The sequence below is a fragment of the Electrona antarctica genome (assembly GCF_951216825.1).
Source record: "Electrona antarctica genome assembly, chromosome: 17".
Taxonomy (NCBI): domain Eukaryota; kingdom Metazoa; phylum Chordata; class Actinopteri; order Myctophiformes; family Myctophidae; genus Electrona; species Electrona antarctica.
The window spans coordinates 17,203,364-17,223,466 of record NC_136798.1 but is presented as its reverse complement, the minus strand read 5'-3'; the positions used below and the strand labels follow the sequence as shown (position 1 = coordinate 17,223,466).

Below are 20,103 nucleotides of genomic sequence, written 5' to 3'. Positions count from 1 at the left end.
TTTATTCTTGCATTTTGGACAGGAGACAAACGTTTCGGCTATCCAGCCTTCATCAGTATACACATTACAATAATGTGTCATAATAATGTATGGGCCTGCAGTAGCATTTGCTACAGCCTTACTGTATGCGATATTATCTCTGCAAAAGAAAGAATAAGTCTTAAAAACACACAACGTTTCGGCCTCTGTGGCCTTATAGGTATAAGGCATATACCTGACGAAGGCCACAAAGGCCGAAACTTTGTGTGTTTTTCCCCGCCTTGGTAAATAAAGTTTTTGGGGAGCTTTCAAAACGGTGTGCAGACTTATTCTTTCTTTTGCAGTCTGTTCTTTTTGTTCGAGAACCCGTTGAATTAGCCTGGGATGTGCGTGCACCTCCTGACCACTTTAGTGATATTATCTCCTCATAAGGTAAATGTGTTGTGATTTAGGTTGGTTATTGTTGCAGGGTACTTGGAGATGAAGTGTGTTAATATGAAATTATGAATGAATAATGAATATATTGTACAGTAATGATGACTTCCTATATATTCGAGTGTGGAACCTCACATTCTCCTTTCAGTTCTTTGCAGTGTGCTCTGCACCTGTTTTATTTGATTCTCTTGCGTTGGAAAATATTTTTTACCCACTTTATACTTCGTCGTACGACAGTGTGACGCAAAAAAAAGGCAAAATCGCGAATCCACGTACAAGCTCACAATGCACACATTGAGACGTGTTGTGGGCTTGTAGATCAGATAATAGTTTTTGTTTTGTTTTGTTTTTATTCAAGATTTTGATTTTTTTTGTTTTTTTACATTCCATTAATTCATTTATTTCTGTTTTTTTTTTGTTTTTTTTATCATATTGTGCTGTCCCAAAATAGGAAGGTCCAGGTTGGACGTGGTTAACGCTACTAGTAAATGTCTTCTTCAAGACGACAGACTGTTTCCTACTGTCTTGTCCTGTCACGGAAATTCACAGATCACTATAAATGGTTTAACTTTAACACATTCCATTAACTTTGATTGATCTGGAAATGTATGAAGAATCTAGATTCCCCTCACGATTGTTCTCATCTTTACCCTCCTGTGTCTAGACGGGAGTGTCGCGTCAATCATTCTATGCAAGATGACAAATGTGACAGCAGGTACTCTCCATCATATTCATGTCTGATAAAGAGCATGGTGGCTCCAAACATTACCTCACTGCACTAATAAATCTGGCGTAAGGGAGAAATGACACTACTCATCTTGTTTCACATGTCCCCATCCAATATCCGCCATTTAATTTTGGTATTTTGCGATATCTGTCATTCAATCCATAAATAAATCCATAAAATGTAGTTTAACGGAAACATGGATGCCCTCAAGGACCAACGACATATGTAACCCTAGTTACGAAGTACCAACTAGTAATAGAGTGTGCAGGCAGAAATAGTCAATAATGGTATATCGTTAGCTGGACCAGTATCAGAAGGTGCTACAGTAGGTCAGTATTGCATATCAATACTGACGGAGATAACAATTAATTGAATTTGTGTGACCACGCAACATATGGACATAAACAGAATATGGACAGAAAAAAATCAACAACTGCAGTGAAAAGTAATAATAGAAAAACCCTCAGTTCCCAAAGTGTTTGTTTTTGTTCCTGCTCGGCCCTTTTGATCTGAATTTTGACAGTGTTTGGTGTTTGTCCTATAACACAATCCTTGAAGGAGGGGAATCACGTTGCACTCACGTTGCACCCAGGATCAACCAGCTGGCCAACCACCCACTATGAAGTGGGAATCTATTAATCTGAGGAAGCAGAAGGGAAGCACTGTCCACTTCTACACGTGAAGCACTCCAGGAGTAGATGAAGGGAATCTGAATCTCCCCCAAAAATTTAAAAACTATACATTTGCTGTTATAGTTACTTTACTCTACTGTGCTCTGTACTGTATTGTAGTTACCAAGTGGGGGTACCTGAGGGTCCCCGGAACATCCAGAGCCCCAGGAACGGCCCAGGGCTTGTACTGTAGTGTACTCTGTGCCACTTTACTCTGTGCTATACTCTACTGGCCACTTTAAGTGTTGCAGCTTTCTGTACTCAGACATACAGACATACGGATATACAGACGAACAGTATAGCTCCGTAATGGAGCGGAGGCACCGCTCAAAAATAAAAACCATGACCTATAGTAGATCAGATGAGATTTTTAACTGACATTAATTAGCTTAATCTGTTTGTTCTCTTTGTTTTCTTTAGTTGTATTCTACAAAAATATTCAATGAACTGTTAAATAAAAAATACTATGAAACTTTTAATTATGATGAAATGAGATCAATGTTAAGTTTAAATGACACTTTGAATGACCAACGCAGTAAGTGCAGTAACAAGGAGGCATTATATTAGGCTAAATCGTGCTTAATATCTCCCCCTGGCCAACAACAGGGAGAGATGCACCAAAAATTCACCAATACACAATACACAAATAAACCGAATAGTGGCCCACCACATTCTTAACAAAATATCAGCGGTAGTCAGCAGCAACGCAGAAAAGCGGCATCTTCCCTCAACAACAACAACAAAATAAAAACAAAACAGCGCCTCTGCAGTGCAACATGAACACAAAGGGAATCCAGCCAACTCTGTGGCCAGAACATCAACTAACACAGCGGAGGCCTGGGCCATGGCTCAGTGGTCCAGGCACCTTGGCTGGTAATCCAGTCTGGCAGTGTGCCGCGGGTTCGACTCCCGATCCCGACGGCCTTTACTGCATGTCTTCCCCCCATCTCTCTCCCCATTTCCTGTCAGCCTACTGTCTGTCCCTCCATAAAATAAAGGCGAAAGCCACAAAAAAAAACATTTAAACTAACACAGCGGACCCCAAACCTTTTTGGCCGTGCACCCCCTGTTACCTCCTGACCTAGCTGACGCGGGATCCGATGGTAATTCCGACGGAGCATTAGTCCGACATGCGGGAACAACGGTCAGACTAGCGCTCCAACATGCGCTGCTCCCATGCTTGTGGTTATGGTTAGGTTAGGGTTTGAGGTATGTTGTCGCTGACGCACCCCCCAACACTCGTTGAATTTGGCCGAAGATTATACATATTTTAATGATTATGGTACAATAATCACAATGTCACTGCACTTTGACATGCAGCTACTGTATACTCACACAGCTGCTCTATACATCTCCTTACAACAGTGTGCTACCGGATTTTGCCGTTTGTGCTAAATATAAACACTATAAAACCTCCATTACCCTTTTCATGTCATGCATCCCCTAGAGGGCGTTCGAGCACCACAAGGGGTGCACGCATCACAGTTTGGGAACCCCTGAACTAACACAACTGTCACCTGTGCTGACCCACATCAAACCAAACTGCCATGCATCGTCTCACTCACTACTGAATGAATGAATGAATGAATGAATGAATGAATGAATGAATGGGCTGAGACTGTAATATCTGGGTTGGACAGTGATTTGAATCATCTCCATCTCGCATTGCTCTACAAGGTTTAAATGACAGAATATACCAATAGGAGGTTGTCTAACAACATTAGGAATAAGGATGACTTGAATTGGAAGATGTATTTTTTACACTAACCCTTATGAACGTATATATTTATTTATCCCATGAACTATTTTAAAAGGAGGTAGGGTCATTTCAAGCCTACGTTTCACATACTGCACTTATCCTCGACGTTCGTCTGGTCTCATCTCTCTCTCTCTCTCTCTCTCTCTCTTCCAGATACGACACCGTCACCAACCAGTGGGAGACCGTCTCCCCACTGCCCAAACCGGTGCATTCTGCCGCAGCCACGGTGTGCGGGGGGAAGGTGTACGTATTCGGAGGGGTGAACGAGGCCGGCCGCTCAGCGGGTGTGCTCCAGTCCTACATTCCCCAGAGCAACACCTGGAGCTTCATCGAGTCACCCATGATAGGTGAGACCCACACCTCTACTCACACTCACTCACTCTTTACAAGAGGGTGACTGACAATAGCACATGATAAATGATATGACAATGTAACTTCATTTATTGTATTGTTGCGGCAATTACTCCATTCCAAGCCATCCACGAGATATCTGGTGGAAAGCAATGGCCAACCACGAGAAACACAAGATTTGATTAATGAGCATTAATCCACTCCCATGGTAGACACAGCCTACATCCGGATCGTCGGTGCACGCGCCCATGCACGCGGTTATTAGTTGTTTTTGTGCTCAGAATGAGATAAACTATCATGTTTAAAGCCTAATAAAACATAAGAATTAACATTGTCCGTGCGTTGGTACACAGCCTGGAGTGAGGCTACGCTATAGATATGGAGGGCTATCACTTCCGGGTGGGGCGGATGTGGCTCTTCTTCTTTGCTTATTTCGCGCATTTCTCTGGCACTGGCCTCACGATCCCGCCTAGAGGGCTGGGCAGGATTGTGTTTTAATGCAATTCTCCATACAAGAATTGTGCCAGTATATGCTTATACCAGTATGACTCTGTAACTCTGTTTGTTTTCTCATGTCTCCTGTCTGCCATGTACAGTTGGAGGCCATCGATATTGTCCTTTTCTTTTTGCTGAGGTTTGCGTGATCTGCGCAAAAGGACAGTTAACCCATTTTGGGCGGGAACCCCTTTTGGTGTTTTAAACATTATGTTATAATTTAGCTATTGAAAAATAGCAGATCTACAAGCTCATAGCGCGCCACCGAGTGGCGCGCTACGAGCTTGTAGGTCTGCTATTTTTGAAAAATCGTGAAAATATTTATTTCAGAAAACTGGAGGATTTAGAAGGATTTTTTAAAATTTTGAGGTCAGGCCTAAATGGGTCAAATGATAAGGGACAATATCGGTGGCACCCAACTGTATACACTGTACACATTAGACAGGACATCTCTCCTTGAGAAAACACTGACTTTAAGTATAGCATGTTGTTGGAAATATGCACTGAGAGCGCTGCAGCGTACCTAGTTTACTCTGTGGTCTCATCGCTCAGGAAATGCTCAGTTTTGGTTGATTGAACAGGATCATGATGTTTCATAAGCCTCAAATCCGCTTCAATGAACGTTTTTATATTACAAATAAAACTAAAATGAGAATTCCTACATCAGACTTTGACTTTACAAGTTGTCACCAAAGAGCTGTTTTGTTGTGGCTAGATATTTTAGTTACTAGTCTATACCTAGGGACACATGCACCCCAATTACGCAAAGACCTTACAATTTACAATTAAAATGTAGGCATTTAGCAGGCGCTCTTAATCCAGAGCAATTTACAGTAAGCAAGAACAACACATGGTAATACATCAAATACATAAAAATAGTCATCAAGAATCATAAGTAAGCTAAGAACCTAACATCTGTCTTAACAGTAGAATATATGTACAATGAAACCTTGAGTATACACTATAGTGCTACTCTATGTCTACATAAAATGCTATCTAAATTAAATAAATTGAGCCTTTGCATACACCTGTAAGGTCGTCGAGGCCAGGGCAAGTGCTACGGCAAGTTCTACGGGCTAAGATGGATTCTGAAGTTGTGGGTTTTCAGACTACGGCGGAAGATTTGCAGTTCTTTTTGAGTGGTGCAACCACTCCAAGGAACAGCAATGTCACTATCGGACTATGTGACTATGTTTAGAGTACCAGTAGGGGCAAGTGGGACTATGTGACTATGTTTAGAGTACCAGTAGGGGCAAGTGGGACTATGTGACTATGTTTAGAGTACCAGTAGGGGCAAAAGTGGCGCTGTTGTGCCAGAAACAGAGCGAGAGAGATAGTGCTGCACTGTTGCCTTCTAATGAGAGAGAGAGAGAGAGAGAGAGAGAGGCAGGGGGAGAGGGGAGTTGCACCACTCAGTTCACACGGGTGTGATTTATTTTTAAGGATTTCTTTTTGGCTTTTCTGCAAATTCTATTGATAGTATCAAGTGAAGATTGACAGGAAAGAGGGAGGGAGAGACGGGGAGATACATGCAGCAAAGGTCGTTATGATTTTGAACGGGACTCGAGGCATGCGCCTGGACCGCTAGGCCAGCGGGCACCCCGAGTCTGCGGTTCTGATTGCAATGGGAAGTTAATTCCATAGGTTTAGAGCCAGAAGGGAGAACTATCTGGGACGTGTGGAGCAGCGTTTTTAGTGAATGTTCTGCCAGCTTCCCTGTGTTGGCTGATCTGAGTGGTGGGGTGGTTTGTATGTGCAGACTTTAGGGGGGTGCGTGATCTGGAAATATGTGCGTGTGCCCCAATTTTATGCCAATTTAGAGGGACGTGTGTACCACAACTCAGCACAGACTTGCCGAGATGCTATTAAACAGATACAATTTGGGGAAAAAAATCTTTGTAATTTGGTCTTGCAATTTGCAATTGATTGGCCAATCAATGACAAAACAACCCACTAAGGAGAAAAGTGGATAATATTTTATAGTAGTATCAGTGATGGAAGGCGTAATATAATCCAATTTTACAGTGTCCTTAGACCCCTCTTGGTCTTAAAGAAGCATCTCAAAAGGGTCACACTTATAAAGGTAATTATTATCTGGGGTGGCTGTTCACTGGGCGGTTCGTTGAGGGAGTGCAGAGGGGCTATAGTCAGCGGCAGGGGCACAAAGCACCGCAGCGCAATCTCAGCAAATCGATTTAAACATTTCTCGCAGGTAAGATGATGTGATTAAAGTGGCAATGCTAGACGCCTGTGGTCCTGTAACAAGCCCCCCCCCACACACACACACACAGACACGCACGCACGCACGCACGCACGCACGCACACACGCGAGGCAGCTCTGAGTATTATTGTGTTTGAGCGTGAGAACACTATCTTAAGGTAGCCTACTGTAGTTGGGCGGATGCTATCTGTGTGAAAGCAGAAGCAGCCGGAGAAAGAAATGAGAGGAGAAATCTGGAGATCAACACGTGTACATACTACAGTGATATATGCACATCGACATGACTTACAATATTATGGGCACGCACGCACGCACGCACGCACGCACGCACGCACGCACGCACGCACGCACGCACGCACGCACGCACGCACCTTCAGTTCTCACCCGTGTCACCAGTAGAGACACATATTTCCAGGGGTACGTGTTGTGTAGCTGCCTGGTTGTCAGTCTGCTTGCAGTAGTTGTGTATACAAAGACAGGCTTGTGTGTGTGTGCTTGTAGTGCGTGCGACCGTGCGTGTGTGAAAGAGAGAGACAGACAGACAGCGAAACAGACAGACACAGAGAGACGGGCATGCAGTCATCTGTCAGGGTCCAGATGAGACTGTGTGTGACAGTCAGTGAGTGTGTGGATAATGGACGGGTTCGGAGCTTCCAGTGAAATTGGGCCGCTGATGATTTTAGTGCAGTGGTGGGGAGCAATTCTCTATCAGCCCGCTGCCTCTCTCCATTTCTCTCCTCCCCCTAATCTCTGTTCATCTTTCCATCTCTCTTTCTCTCAAACACACACACACACACACAGACACGATATACACATGCAAATACACGCACGCACGCACGCACGCACGCACGCACGCACGCACGCACGCACGCACGCACGCACGCACGCACGCACGCACGCACGCACGCACGCACGCACGCACACACACACACACACACACACAACTCCCTCCCTCTCTTTCAGTCTCAGCATTGGCTTATCGACTGATGAATATACCTGCGCGTGAAGGTGTGTGTGCACGCGCACGCTCACAGATTCCCGGTGCTTGGCCTGTATCTCCCGCGTGGACTGCAAATGGGTTTCACAAACACTTATCAACACCGACTTCCTATCTCTTCTGCAGACTGAAAAATAGTATGACGGAAGCCAAAAATAGTCCCTTCTACAAGTCCACTGAGATGCAGTGTCTCCAGTCGGCCTGCACTCTTTAATGTATGGAGTACATTTATCAGTCCACTTATTGAGGTGCACTGAAATACAGGCATCTACTTGATAGTGGAAGTATCATATTTAACACCCCCTTATGTTTACCATTGATTACACAATGATGCTCAAAGGGCAGCTATAGTGTTCTACAACCACAACGTGGGTCGAATACAAAGCAGAATACATGTCATCCAGCTGAAAAAGATCAGAGTCAAGTTTCTTTTAACTTTTGCTGACCTGAGTACCCTCCCTTGTTATTGTCATTTACTGGTGAATGGCGGTAGGTACACATGTTGGCGTGTCCCGTGGACGTCGTTCCTCTCAACGCTTAGTAATCAAGGAGTTGCGACTGCCTTGAGCACTGCAAAATATTTTCTCATTATATCGTCTTCGTCGGTTGGAAACCTCATAATGTCCAAAGCTGTTACTTTTCAGGATTCAAATTCAGAAATGATCATGCAGTGCATTAATTTACAACAACAACAAAAAGGTTTGAATCTGGAGATAAGAGGTTTCTGCCCGACGACAACAACAGTATAGTATTTGGGTTTACTGGGAGCTCCCCTGGAAAGAGCAACATGCCACATAAATAAGTCTAAAGCGCCGTTCACACTGAGCACGATAACTATAACCATCATTATGTGAGCATCCACACTGATGTGCCATACTTTCTGTAAACAGTGTTTCCAGCTGTGTCAGAGCCCACACAGAGAGGGGGGAGAGAGGGAGGGAGAGAGGGAGAGAGAGGGGGAGAGAGGGGGAGAGAGAGAGGGGGAGAGAGAGGGGGAGAGAGGGAGAGAGAGGGGGAGAGGGGGAGAGAGGGAGAGAGAGTCCAAATGCTGAAAGACTCATGCAATAGGATTAGGATATATGGATAATCTGACTCTGATAATTAAATATTAGGAGGTGAGATAGCTGTATCCTGCCTGAAGTAATGACAGGTTCTTTTAATCTCAAAACCTCCTGAGGCTGAGTGACAGATTGCATCCCAGATGTCCAACGGCTTTTGAAAGACAAGTCATATGCCTAGCTATCGTTCATGAAACCGCGCTGAAGGTGATCCAAACGATGATGTTATTGTTGTGGTGTGCTCACTGCCATCCACTTGAGTCGGAACGATTCCCACCCTTCCTGTCTCTATCACTGTCTATCACTATTAACAAATACAAGAAGCAGACTTTCTTTATTTTTTATTTTTTTATTTTTTGCCTTTATTGATAGGATGAAAGTAGACTGACAGAAATGGGGAGAGAGATGGGGGGGGGGGGGGGGGGGGACACGCGGCAAAGGCTGTCGGGATCGGGAGTCGAACCCGCGGCACGCCGTCAGGCTGGCTCAGCAGCCTACTGTAGGTGCCCAGACGGGTGAGCTAACCGTCAGGCTGGCTCAGCAGCCTACTGTAGGTGCCCAGACAGTTGAGCTAACCGTCAGGCTGGCTCAGCAGCCTAGGTGCCCAGACAGTTGAGCTAACCGTCAGGCTGGCTCAGCAGCCTAGGTGCCCAGACAGTTGAGCTAACCGTCCGGGCCAGAAGCAGACTTTATAAATGGTCTTATTGAGTAATAATAACAAATATCACGAAGAAGCAGTGTAGATCTTTGTGATGTATTTTTCTCCCACATGAAATGGCCTTTTTAGAAATGCACATTGTTACCCATTCGGCACAGTGAACAATGACAGGCCTAGCTGAAAATGGGATTGAAAAAGTGGTGAAGTGTTACGTATTTCAATATACAGCATGTTAAAGGTAGCCCATTAGGCCCCCCTCTGTTTCCTGTCCTGTGAGGAAGGTGAATTGCTGTGATTGAAGGCTGTCTGACTGTGTTTGTGTGCATATATGTTATTTCAGCTGTGTCTGTATTAGCACTCACATGACACCCCTCGTGAGTCACGTGAGTGTGCAGGCGCACACGCACGCACGCACGCACGCACGCACGCACGCACGCACGCACGCACGCACGCACGCACGCACGCACATGGCACCTTATTTTATTCCAATTCACTGTACACCAAGGAGCTCACCACATGAACTTAACTACTGTATGTGCTGGCTGCCACACATCGTCTTTAAATAGAACACACACTGAGTTAAAGACCGTCGCTTACAGAGCACTGGCACACGCATGCGCGCGCACACACACACACACACACACACACACACTCGCACCTTATTATTCACCCAGCATTACATGCTGCTGATAGACAGCCTGTCATTGACCGACGGGCCCTGGGGACCAGGGAGCCTGAGTGCAGAGACGCCGAAGCCCGGTGTGCTCTATCGAGGAATTGAGTGAAGGACAATTACTTGTGCAAATGACGTATACAGCGCTGGAGTGGTGGTTGGAGGTAGGGAGTGCCATTAAAAAAAGGTGGATGGGAGGGTATAGGACAGAGAGAGTTTGTAAAGAGAGAGAGGTGGGAAGAGACACAGGGAGGGAGAGGCAGAGAGACAGAGATGAAGAGATGAACAAAGGGAGGGAGAGAGCGAGGGGGAGAGCTAGTGTGTTTCCATAGTTACCTAATTAGCCATGTTCCAGCTTGCTGTCATTTTCTTTCCCGTCCAGCTCAATAAAAAGTACATTATGCTCTTCCCCGCTGCTGTGTTTCTCTCGCTCTCTACCATTGTTTCTGAACCCTTCTCTTATTCCACACTCTGTGAGAGAGGAAAAGAAACACACCTGAATGTAATCCTGCTCTAATTCTCCTGATATAATCTGATCAAAGCTCCTACTGTAGTTCCATTGTCCCACATCTGTCTGTCTGTCTGTCTGTCTGTCTGTCTGTCTGTCTGTCTGTCTGTCTGTCTGTCTGTCTGTCTGTCTGTCTGTCTGTCTGTCTGTCTGTCTGTCTGTCTGTCTGTCTGTCTGTCTGTCTGTCTGCTCAACCTGTCTGTCTGTCTGTATCTGCTCTACCTGTCTGTATCTGCTCTACCTGCTCTACCTGTCGGTTGGTCTGTCGGTCTGTCTTTTGGTCTGTCTGTCTGCTCAATGATCTATTTTACCTTTCTGAGTGTGTGTGTGTGTGTGTGGGGGGGGGGCATGCACGCGTCTCTCTCTCTCTCTCTCCTGAAACCTTGTGATGTGACAATAAAGTGAAGATGAAGATGAATTCCATGTCTATGTCTATGCTCATGTACAGTAGACACTGGAACATTTTCAATTGTGCCTACGCGTCTCTTGGGGTCGAATAAAACTGATATTCTCAAAGGAAAACAACGCTGTCTCCTTTCCTTGTAGAAACTCTGTATGAGAATGGCATTCTTGCCTCTCTCTCTCTCTCTCTCTCTCTCCCCCCCCCCCCCTACTTGGCTCTGTAGTCAGCATCTAGGATGGTTTATGTCTATTCATTATTAATCAGATGTTATCACTGGATGCGGGTGTGCGTGCGTGCATGCATGCGTGCGTTTGTGCAGGCGTGCATGCGTGCGTGTTTTTACACTTGTTTGTGATTCTTGACCTTGTGCTGGGTGTGTTGTGGAAGGCAGTCTTTCAGTCAGTTTTACTGACTGACTGACTGACTGACTGACTGACTGACTGAAAGTCTTTCAGTCAGTCAGTCAGTCAGTCAGTCAGACTGACTACTACTGCTGTAGTAACAGCACCGCTGGCAAGTTCTCCCCGTTTTCTTCAAAGTAAAAGTTTGTTGAGACACATGTAGTGATGTGCTGGCTGCCTTTTAGGACCACAGGGCCTGTCACATCTACTCCAAACACATTTAAAACTCTACCGCGCTGTCAACACTTTAGCTTAGCAGCCGCTACTGTGTGTGTGTGTGTGTGTGTGTGTGTGTGTGTGTGTGTGTGTGTGTGTGTGTGTGTGTGTGTGTGTGTGTGTGTGTGTGTGTGTGTGTGTGTGTGTGTGTGTGTGTGTGTGTGTGTGTGTGTGTGTGTGTGTGTGTGTGTGTGTGTGTGTGTGTGTGTGTGTGTGTGTGTGTGTGTGTGTGTGTGTGTGTGTGTGTGTGTGTGTGCGTGCGTGCGTGCGTGCGTGCGTGCGTGCGTGCGTGCGTGCGTGCGTGCGTGCGTGCGTGCGTGCGTGCGTGCGTGCGTGCGTGCGTGCGTGCGTGCGCGTGTGCGTGTGTGTGTGTGTGTGATGTCGGTACATTGTGAGCATCATTTATTTTGGGTGCATGACACTGGCACGCAATTAAACTCTGATTCAATTAAAATGATCATGCTAAACTTGTTATGTCCTCAGAAGTATAGTAATACATGTGTTTCCGTGCGTGCGTGTGTGCGTGCGCGCGCCCATAGTATATGGCGGCTCTCCGGCCCTGTTGGAAAACGCAGCACATTTCCTGCGGTGGCAGGTAGCAAAGAGCCAGGGGACAAAGAGCGCAAAATGGTAAGAAATATGTATAATGGTCCTATGAGACCCGCCAGACAAACGGAATAAGGTTTTGTCTGTACAGACTACAGAGCATACTGCTGTTCTGCTATGAGTTTCTACGGGGAAAGGATACGCCATTGTTTTCCTTTGAGAATATTCCTCTTATTCAACCTCGGGAGACGAGCAGGCACAATTGAAAGTGTTCTGAGTCTATAGTGCATGAACAATGTGTTATAGATGTGGCTTTGTATGCATGCGCGCACACTCACGAGACATGCATAGTAGGGATGCCTGGCTGCTCAGCCTCTTAGTGATCCTATTGGTCGTGACCACACCGGTTTGAATCCGACCCCTTCTTGTCTTGCATGTCCCTCCTCTCTCTCTCTCTCTACCCTTGGCTTCCATTCTCACACTGACCTTTATCTGAAATAAAGTTTAAAAATAAATACCGGGGAAGGGTAAGCACTTAAGGCTTGGTTTTGTGCATGCACAAGTATATTTCCTGTGTAGATAGAACTTAAAGGGACAAAATAATGAATTAAATAATGGCAGTTTCCCCTGAGGAGAGAGGTGGGAGTAAGATAAATAAGCATGGAAGTTCAATCGATTGCAACGTAGCCCTCAATACGTTTGTGCTTAGTGGTTTGTGGTGGTGGTTGTGCACCTGTTTCTGAGCTTCTTATCTCCATCGACAGCCCGTATCTCCGAGTGGAGGGGAGCGTATAGCAGACACACCTCACACTGGAGTTGACCTGTTCATTAACCACATCACTGCTCTGACACAGAGAGAGAGAGAGATGGAGAGATAGAGGGGGGTATATTACAAGTGAGAGAGTTTAAGGGCTTACACTACAAAGCCATTAGACGCACTGGGGCTCTTTGCTCACTCATTCCCTCCCTCCGTGTTTTCTCGGGCGCGGACGAGAGACGTACGGTACGTGCTAGGAGGTGACAGAAAACAAAGAACGAGCCAGCTCGCGCTGGAGCGGGCGGGGTGCATTATTCATGTTGCTGGTAAATTGGCCAGCTGCAAAGTCGGCGAGGAAGAGCCGCCGTCGTTGCCGCAAACTTTTTTGAAATACAGTTCTCCGCGCACGACGGGGCACACACACCGCCGCCACGGGCTTCTTCTGTAGGTTGGCGTTTTGAAAACGCGAGCGGCTGTTTTCATTTTGTTTCTCCATCATCTATTATTCCGCCGTGGTGCTGCTTCACCGCCTCTGTTCACTGGCATCCTATACTGTATCAGATTGAATTATATTGTATGCACAGATCGCAATATCCCCAGTCTTCCCTCATGCATTTCCAATACATGCACATACGTCTTGTCGTGTGTGTGTGTGTGTGTGCGGGCTTTATTTTCTTTCTTTGTGAAACTACAGTGGTGGCATAGGGAGTAATCCGATTGTAAACTACTGGAGACTTAGGTAACTCTTTTATATCCCAGCCAAGCCCAAACGCAGTTTGAAGCACAACCCGATAAAGCCCTGCTGATTTATGAAGTCGGCAGCATTTTCATTGGTTCTTCCAAATGTGGTGAAATTCGCCATTCCGGAAAGCAACCCACATCTCCACTGCTGACATGCCCTATAACCTGATGAGAATTATAGGTGGCATTTTTTTTATTTTTGCACGCGGTTAGGGGACCAGAGCAACAATGAAAAAATAAATAAAAAATGATGCCGCTGTACTGTGGACAATGGAAATGTCTGCCATGAGGGAGATAAGCTGTGTACTTTTCCTTTTAATCAAGACACTTTCGTTCTTTCTCCCACTGTCTCTTTGTCCCTCTCTCTCTCTCTCTCTCTCTCTCTCTCTCTCTCTCTCTCTCTCTCTCTCTCTCTCTCTCTCTCTCTCTCTCTCTCTCTCTCTCTCTCTCGTTCTCCTTTGCTCTCTCTAACTAGATAACAAGTATGCACCTGCGGTCAGTCTAAATGGCTTCATCTTCATCCTGGGAGGGGCCTATGCGAGGGCCACCATCATCTATGACCCCAACAAGGGCAACATCAAGGCCGGACCCAACATGAACCACTCCAGGCAGTTCTGCAGGTAAAGAATGGGTTTCAGAAGCCCAAGTTAACCACTGAGTCCCTCAGGGCTCCATAATAGTATATTTCCTGTTTTCTGCTATTGTGGAGCAAGTCGAACGGCAATTTTCTGCATTCTCCATTCATCTGTTTCTACTGCAGTGGTTCTCAACCTTTTTCTGGATCAGGGCCCACCTGAAAATCATGAAAGCGTTCACGGCCCACCTGTCTGACCACTTGACAGATGGTCAGATGGGTGGGCTGTGTGCATTTTCAGAGAGAATCGCTGAAAAACAATAATTTTTCAATGACAGATGATGCCACTACGGCCACAAACTAGTTGGCCTAGCCACCGAGTCTGCGCTCTGAGAGAAAGGCACGGCTGAATTCTTTGTTTTGATTAGCCGTTCCAATACCGTGGTTTAAGCACGGCTAGAAAACTGTTTCAGCCAATCAGACTGTTTCCTCAAAACGACCTGTTGTATAATGGCTATTTTTCCTCTTTCTTAACAATTTCGTATAGTATAGTATTGAAGCAGTTGTCACTTTTGAAATGTGCAGAATCAGATACCCTGCTGTTTACACTTATACGGTATGTTGATTTGTTCAATGTTGAGTGAGAAATCAACGTTGCACATTAAGCTAATCATCTGGGGATCCCGCACCCCCCCCCCCCCCCCCCCCCCCCACCGTATTCCCACCGCTTTTTGAGAAGCACAGCTCTACAGCAGTGTGACATAGTGCATCTCCCTCTTCCTTATCAGTAATAAGCTATGTAGCTCCTTCCTCCTCTCCGTCTCATGGCCAAGGGACTGCTTTCATTCCCATCAGTATTTTCCTCAGGCAGGCAGCAGGAATGATCTTCACTGGGGACATAATTTGTGGCTACAAATATAACAGGATTTTTCTTTTTTTTTATCCCCTGACAGAAAATGGCAGGTACAAATGCAGCAGTGGGCCTTGGGCTTCCTGTCAGTCTGGGAGAAACATTGGAAGATATACAATATTTATGTTTTGGAAGTTATACTGTACCCTCTCACACATAAGAGCGCGCACACAGTTATTGCAGACTTAGGGCTGCAACAACTGAGTGCATAAATATCAGGGTGCATGGCACGCACAATCAATAATTATTCTAATTATTTTTCATCTGTCTCAGGGTAATGAATCTATATGCAGCATTAATATTTCACAGTGACCATGTGCTAGCAAGTATGGTATTAACATGGAAATCCTTGTATTTTAACCTCATGGCACGAACCCACAGTCTTCAGTGGGACACATTAATGGTTGCATCCTGCAGCAAAACTATGAATTGGTTATTCTACAATAAATATTGATGTCTACAAAAACAAAAAAAAACTAAAAAATCTCTACGAGTTGGAATAAAGCTTGCAAGAGCTGTGTGAGAGCTGTATGCTGCTGGCAGAGTAGTTTGTGTGTTTGGCACCGTGACGTTTTTAATGGCCCACCTCCAACCTCTCAGAAATCCTACAACGAGCTGTTGCCTCCCATCTCACACCTGCGCTGTGAGTTAACCCATTCAGGCCTGACGTCGAAATTTAAAAAAAAAAAAGTTTTCTAAATCATGAAAATTTTCGGAAAGATTTGAGGCACATTTTAACGATTTTTCAAAAATAGCAGACCTACAAGTTCATAGCGCGCCACTCGGTGGCGCGCTATGAGCTTGTAGATCTGCTATTTTTCAATAGCTAAATTATAACAATGTTTAAAACACCAAAACGGGTTCCCGCCCCAAAATGGGTTAATGTTTAATGTGGTTAAACGCTAACGTGACATGGATGCGTTCCAGGTCTCAATGGATTAACAATAACCTCTACGAACCCTTCCAATCTGGCTTCCATCCCAAAAACTCGGTACAGAAATCACCAATGACATTCTCCTCTCTGCTGACTCGGGTTTCCTCTACATCCTCTTCCTCCTTCACCTCCTCCACACCGCGTTCCACACCATCAGCCACTCCATCCTCGTCACACCACCTCCAGTCCTCCCGTGGCATAACCGGCACTGCCCTTTCCTGGCTGAAAATATAGTTTCTCCCTCCAACATCAATTAATCTCCATCAACAACTGCAAATCCTCCACTGCCACACAGTCGCCTGTACGGTGTTCCCCACAGTTTGGTGCTTGGTCCCCTCCTCTTTATCCTCTACAGAATTTCACTGGCACCCTGTCAAACACTGAATTTACTTTAGAATACCTACAGGCCCACAGGTCTAGTGATACCAACCACCTGCAGACCCCCAGGGCCACGCGGCCAACCTGGGCCTGGGGTGATGAGGCCTTTTCAGTCGCCACTTCTTTACGTGTTGATGACAGTACAGTTATAATATACAAGAGGTAATGCTGTACTATGTACTAGATATTGGCACTGGTGAGCTGTGGTCATAGGCACAGCGATGGAATGGCATATTTTCAGATGTATTGTGTAGTTGTCCACTTAAGCCTTATCTTGAAAATAATCAGTCAACAATTTCTTGGCTCTTATGATATGCCCAAAATAGGGACACCATGAAAGTTGTTAAAGTGAGTTTTTATTATTATTATTTTTATTATTACATTTTATGGTTGTTGTTTTATTAACACGCTGTTTTGATATCAATATGGTATTCTTTGACATTTTTACGGTATGCAATATTATGGCTTTCTTTTTTTAATCACATAATATATGATGGTGGTATTTTGGATGACCCACTTGGCCGTGAATCTACATTTAATGATGCTCCGTAGCCTGGAACCCTGTGGACCGTGATGGCTCAGTGGAAATGAGAAGTTCCAGCATGTTGGCATACGTCAATGCAGTGGGACTGGGAGTCCATTTGTGGAGCTCTGCCGCCCCACTGCAGTCTACGTGTTCCAGCCAGCGAGGAGTCATAGTGCAGCTTACTGGATCATAATGATGAACACACTGTGGGTTTTTCTAGGCCAGAGCCCCCTTTTTGTATAAAAGCATCAGCAGGGAGAGAGAGAGGAGCCGTTCACAAAATAATACATTTGGGAGGGTGTTGGACTGAGGCACAGTGATTGTATGTTCAGAATGTATAACATAAATCATACTGTCAGGATTATTGATAAACTAGTACTCCGGCACACATGCCAGGCACAGGCAGCCTGTTCCGCTACATTTAACTAAGTCTGGTACACACACACACACACACACACACACACACACACACACACACACACACACACACACACACACACACACCATGTCGTGATGCAGAGGAAGGGGTGCAGAGAGTAGATAGAGTAGAGAATCAAATACACACACAGACTCAGAGAGGCAAACATAATGAAAAACAACACACAAACGGCAACATCTCCACTCACGCCAACACTCAGGATAATGGACCACATTCTATGCTCCCGTGGAGCCCAACTGATGAAGCCCACCAGCTGCAGGGGCCTGTGGTTGGTTGAAGTCGGAACAGGCTGTCCAGAGCGCTGTAGGTCACTACCTACCCTCTGTTTATTTGAAACGGAACACCCACTGATGTTTTCCTCTTGGATCAACTGGGCTTTTTGTTCTTTTATAATCAGCATCGCGTGCTAGTTAGACCGGGCACGGTTCGCCCTGTGAGTGTTTATAATGTGCGTGCATTTTCACCTTTATGTAAATACACACCGCTCCAAAGTTGTCCAAACCCCAATAGCGGCACAAAGCCCTAATCAGCTTACAGTCAACGTTTTAATCCTCCCTGCACGCACATGCAGGCTGCTGTTTCTTCTTTCTAAAAATCAAATGAGCACGTTTTGTAGATATTTGTCTATTTTTCATTTGTTTGTGTCTTTGGGGTTTTGTTTTACCTCCCTTCACAGGAGGGGATTTTAATTATTTTCTTTTATCCTATCTCGGAAAACGTAATTGAAGTAATATAGTCTCTCTGCACATCAGTCGCGCGTAGTCATTACCCTTTGCTCGAGTCTTGTGACATTGGCATTGTTGTTGTTAGCAGTAGTAATAGCAGTTCTATAGGTGTGCACTGTGCACAGATATGGACATTCTATAGGTGTGCACTGTGCACAGATATGGACATTCTATAGGTGTGCACTGTGCACAGATATGGACATTCTATAGGTGTGCACTGTGCACAGATATGGACATTCTATAGGTGTGCACTGTGCACAGATATGGACATTCTATAGGTGTGCACTGTGCACAGATATGGACATTCTTAGCTGATACCGATAAAACTGATACTGATAAAATAACAATTTAGCCGAATACTGACACCGATATTTGTTTATTTTGTTTTTGTTGTTTTTATTTTCCCCCTTTTCTACCATGCAAAAAATACATCTTCAATACAAGAAATAAATGTTCAGAATCTACAGCTTGGTAGGCTGCACCAACATCCAATAACGCAAAATGCATGCTTATCAACAACAGATAAATAATATTTGCCGATACCGATATTGACCGATCGGTGCATCACGACAATTTGTTCCTTTTCACTACTTATCTTCTGGTAATTACCAATCATTATGTGTCCATGGTGATAAAATAGGTGCCATGGTGACCTCCCTCACACCTCTCTTTCAAAATGCCATTATGCCATTAATTTGCTCTTTTTCCTTTTATGTACTGAATCAGTGGTTCCCAAACTTTTTCATGTCAAGGACCCCCAAATTGACACTAATTAGCCCGCAGACCCCCATTTGAAGAGATATGCCAGGGACCGCCATAAGAGAAGACGGCTCTAGCAGTGAGTCTCAACCCGTTTTGACATGCATTTGTCTACGGACCCCCATTTAATGGCATTTCTATCTCGAGACCCCAATTTATATTACGTCAGTATCATGGTTAGTCATTGTCAGTATCACGTCAGTATCATGGTTAGTCATGGTCAGTATCACGTCAGTATCATGGTTAGTCATTGTCAGTATCGTGGATGGTCATGGTCAGTATCATGTCAGTATCATGGTTAGTCATTGTCAGTATCATGGTTAGTCATTGTCAGTATCGTAGATGGTCATGGTCAGTATCATGTCAGTATCATGGTTAGTCATTGTCAGTATCATGGTTAGTCATTGTCAGTATCGTAGATGGTCATGGTCAGTATCATGTCAGTATCATGGTTAGTCATTGTCAGTATCATGGTTAGTCATTGTCAGTATCGTAGATGGTCATGGTCAGTATCATGTCAGTATCATGGTTAGTCATTGTCAGTATCATGGTTAGTCATTGTCAGTATCGTAGATGGTCATGGTCAGTATCATGTCAGTATCATGGTTAGTCATTGTCAGTATCATGGTTAGTCATTGTCAGTATCATGGTTAGTCATTGTCAGTATCGTAGATGGTCATGGTCAGTATCATGTCAGTATCATGGTTAGTCATTGTCAGTATCATGGTTAGTCATTGTCAGTATCGTAGATGGTCATGGTCAGTATCATGTCAGTATCATGGTTAGTCATTGTCAGTATCGTAGATGGTCATGGTCAGTATCATGTCAGTATCATGGTTAGTCATTGTCAGTATCGTAGATGGTCATGGTCAGTATCAAACAGTGGTGGAAAGTAACAAGTACATTTACTCTTTTGAGGTACCTTTTTTGAGTATTTACACTTTTCAATACGTTATTACTCCACTACGTCTCAGAAATGTCTTACTTTTTACTCCACTACAATTATTTGACAACTATGTTGGTAGATTTAGATTATTATTAAAATGTGCATTGTTCAATTAAGCACAACTATTTGAAAATAGCTGATCTACAAGCTCACAACACGTCGTTGCCAGCTTAGCTTGAATTAAACATTTTTAATACAGGCCTTTTACTTGTCAAGCGTATTTTTACATTGTGGTATTGCAAGTAAAGAAAAAACTGTGTACTTCTTCCCTGTGTGTGTGTGTGTGTGTGTGTGTGTGTGTGTGTGTGTGTGTGTG

General features: G+C 44.7%; 1 protein-coding gene across 2 annotated transcripts in view; it reads left to right on the top strand.

Annotated features, from left to right (window-relative positions):
• klhl29 (kelch like family member 29) overlaps positions 1-20,103 on the top strand; it is a 350,051-nt gene that overhangs the window by 327,675 nt on the left and 2,273 nt on the right. For both annotated transcript variants that reach the window (XM_079527067.1, XM_079527068.1), the window contains 2 exons: positions 3,725-3,918; positions 14,072-14,216. In XM_079527067.1, the coding sequence (XP_079383193.1) occupies positions 3,725-3,918; positions 14,072-14,216 (339 nt within the window). The remainder of the gene's footprint in view (positions 1-3,724; positions 3,919-14,071; positions 14,217-20,103) is intronic.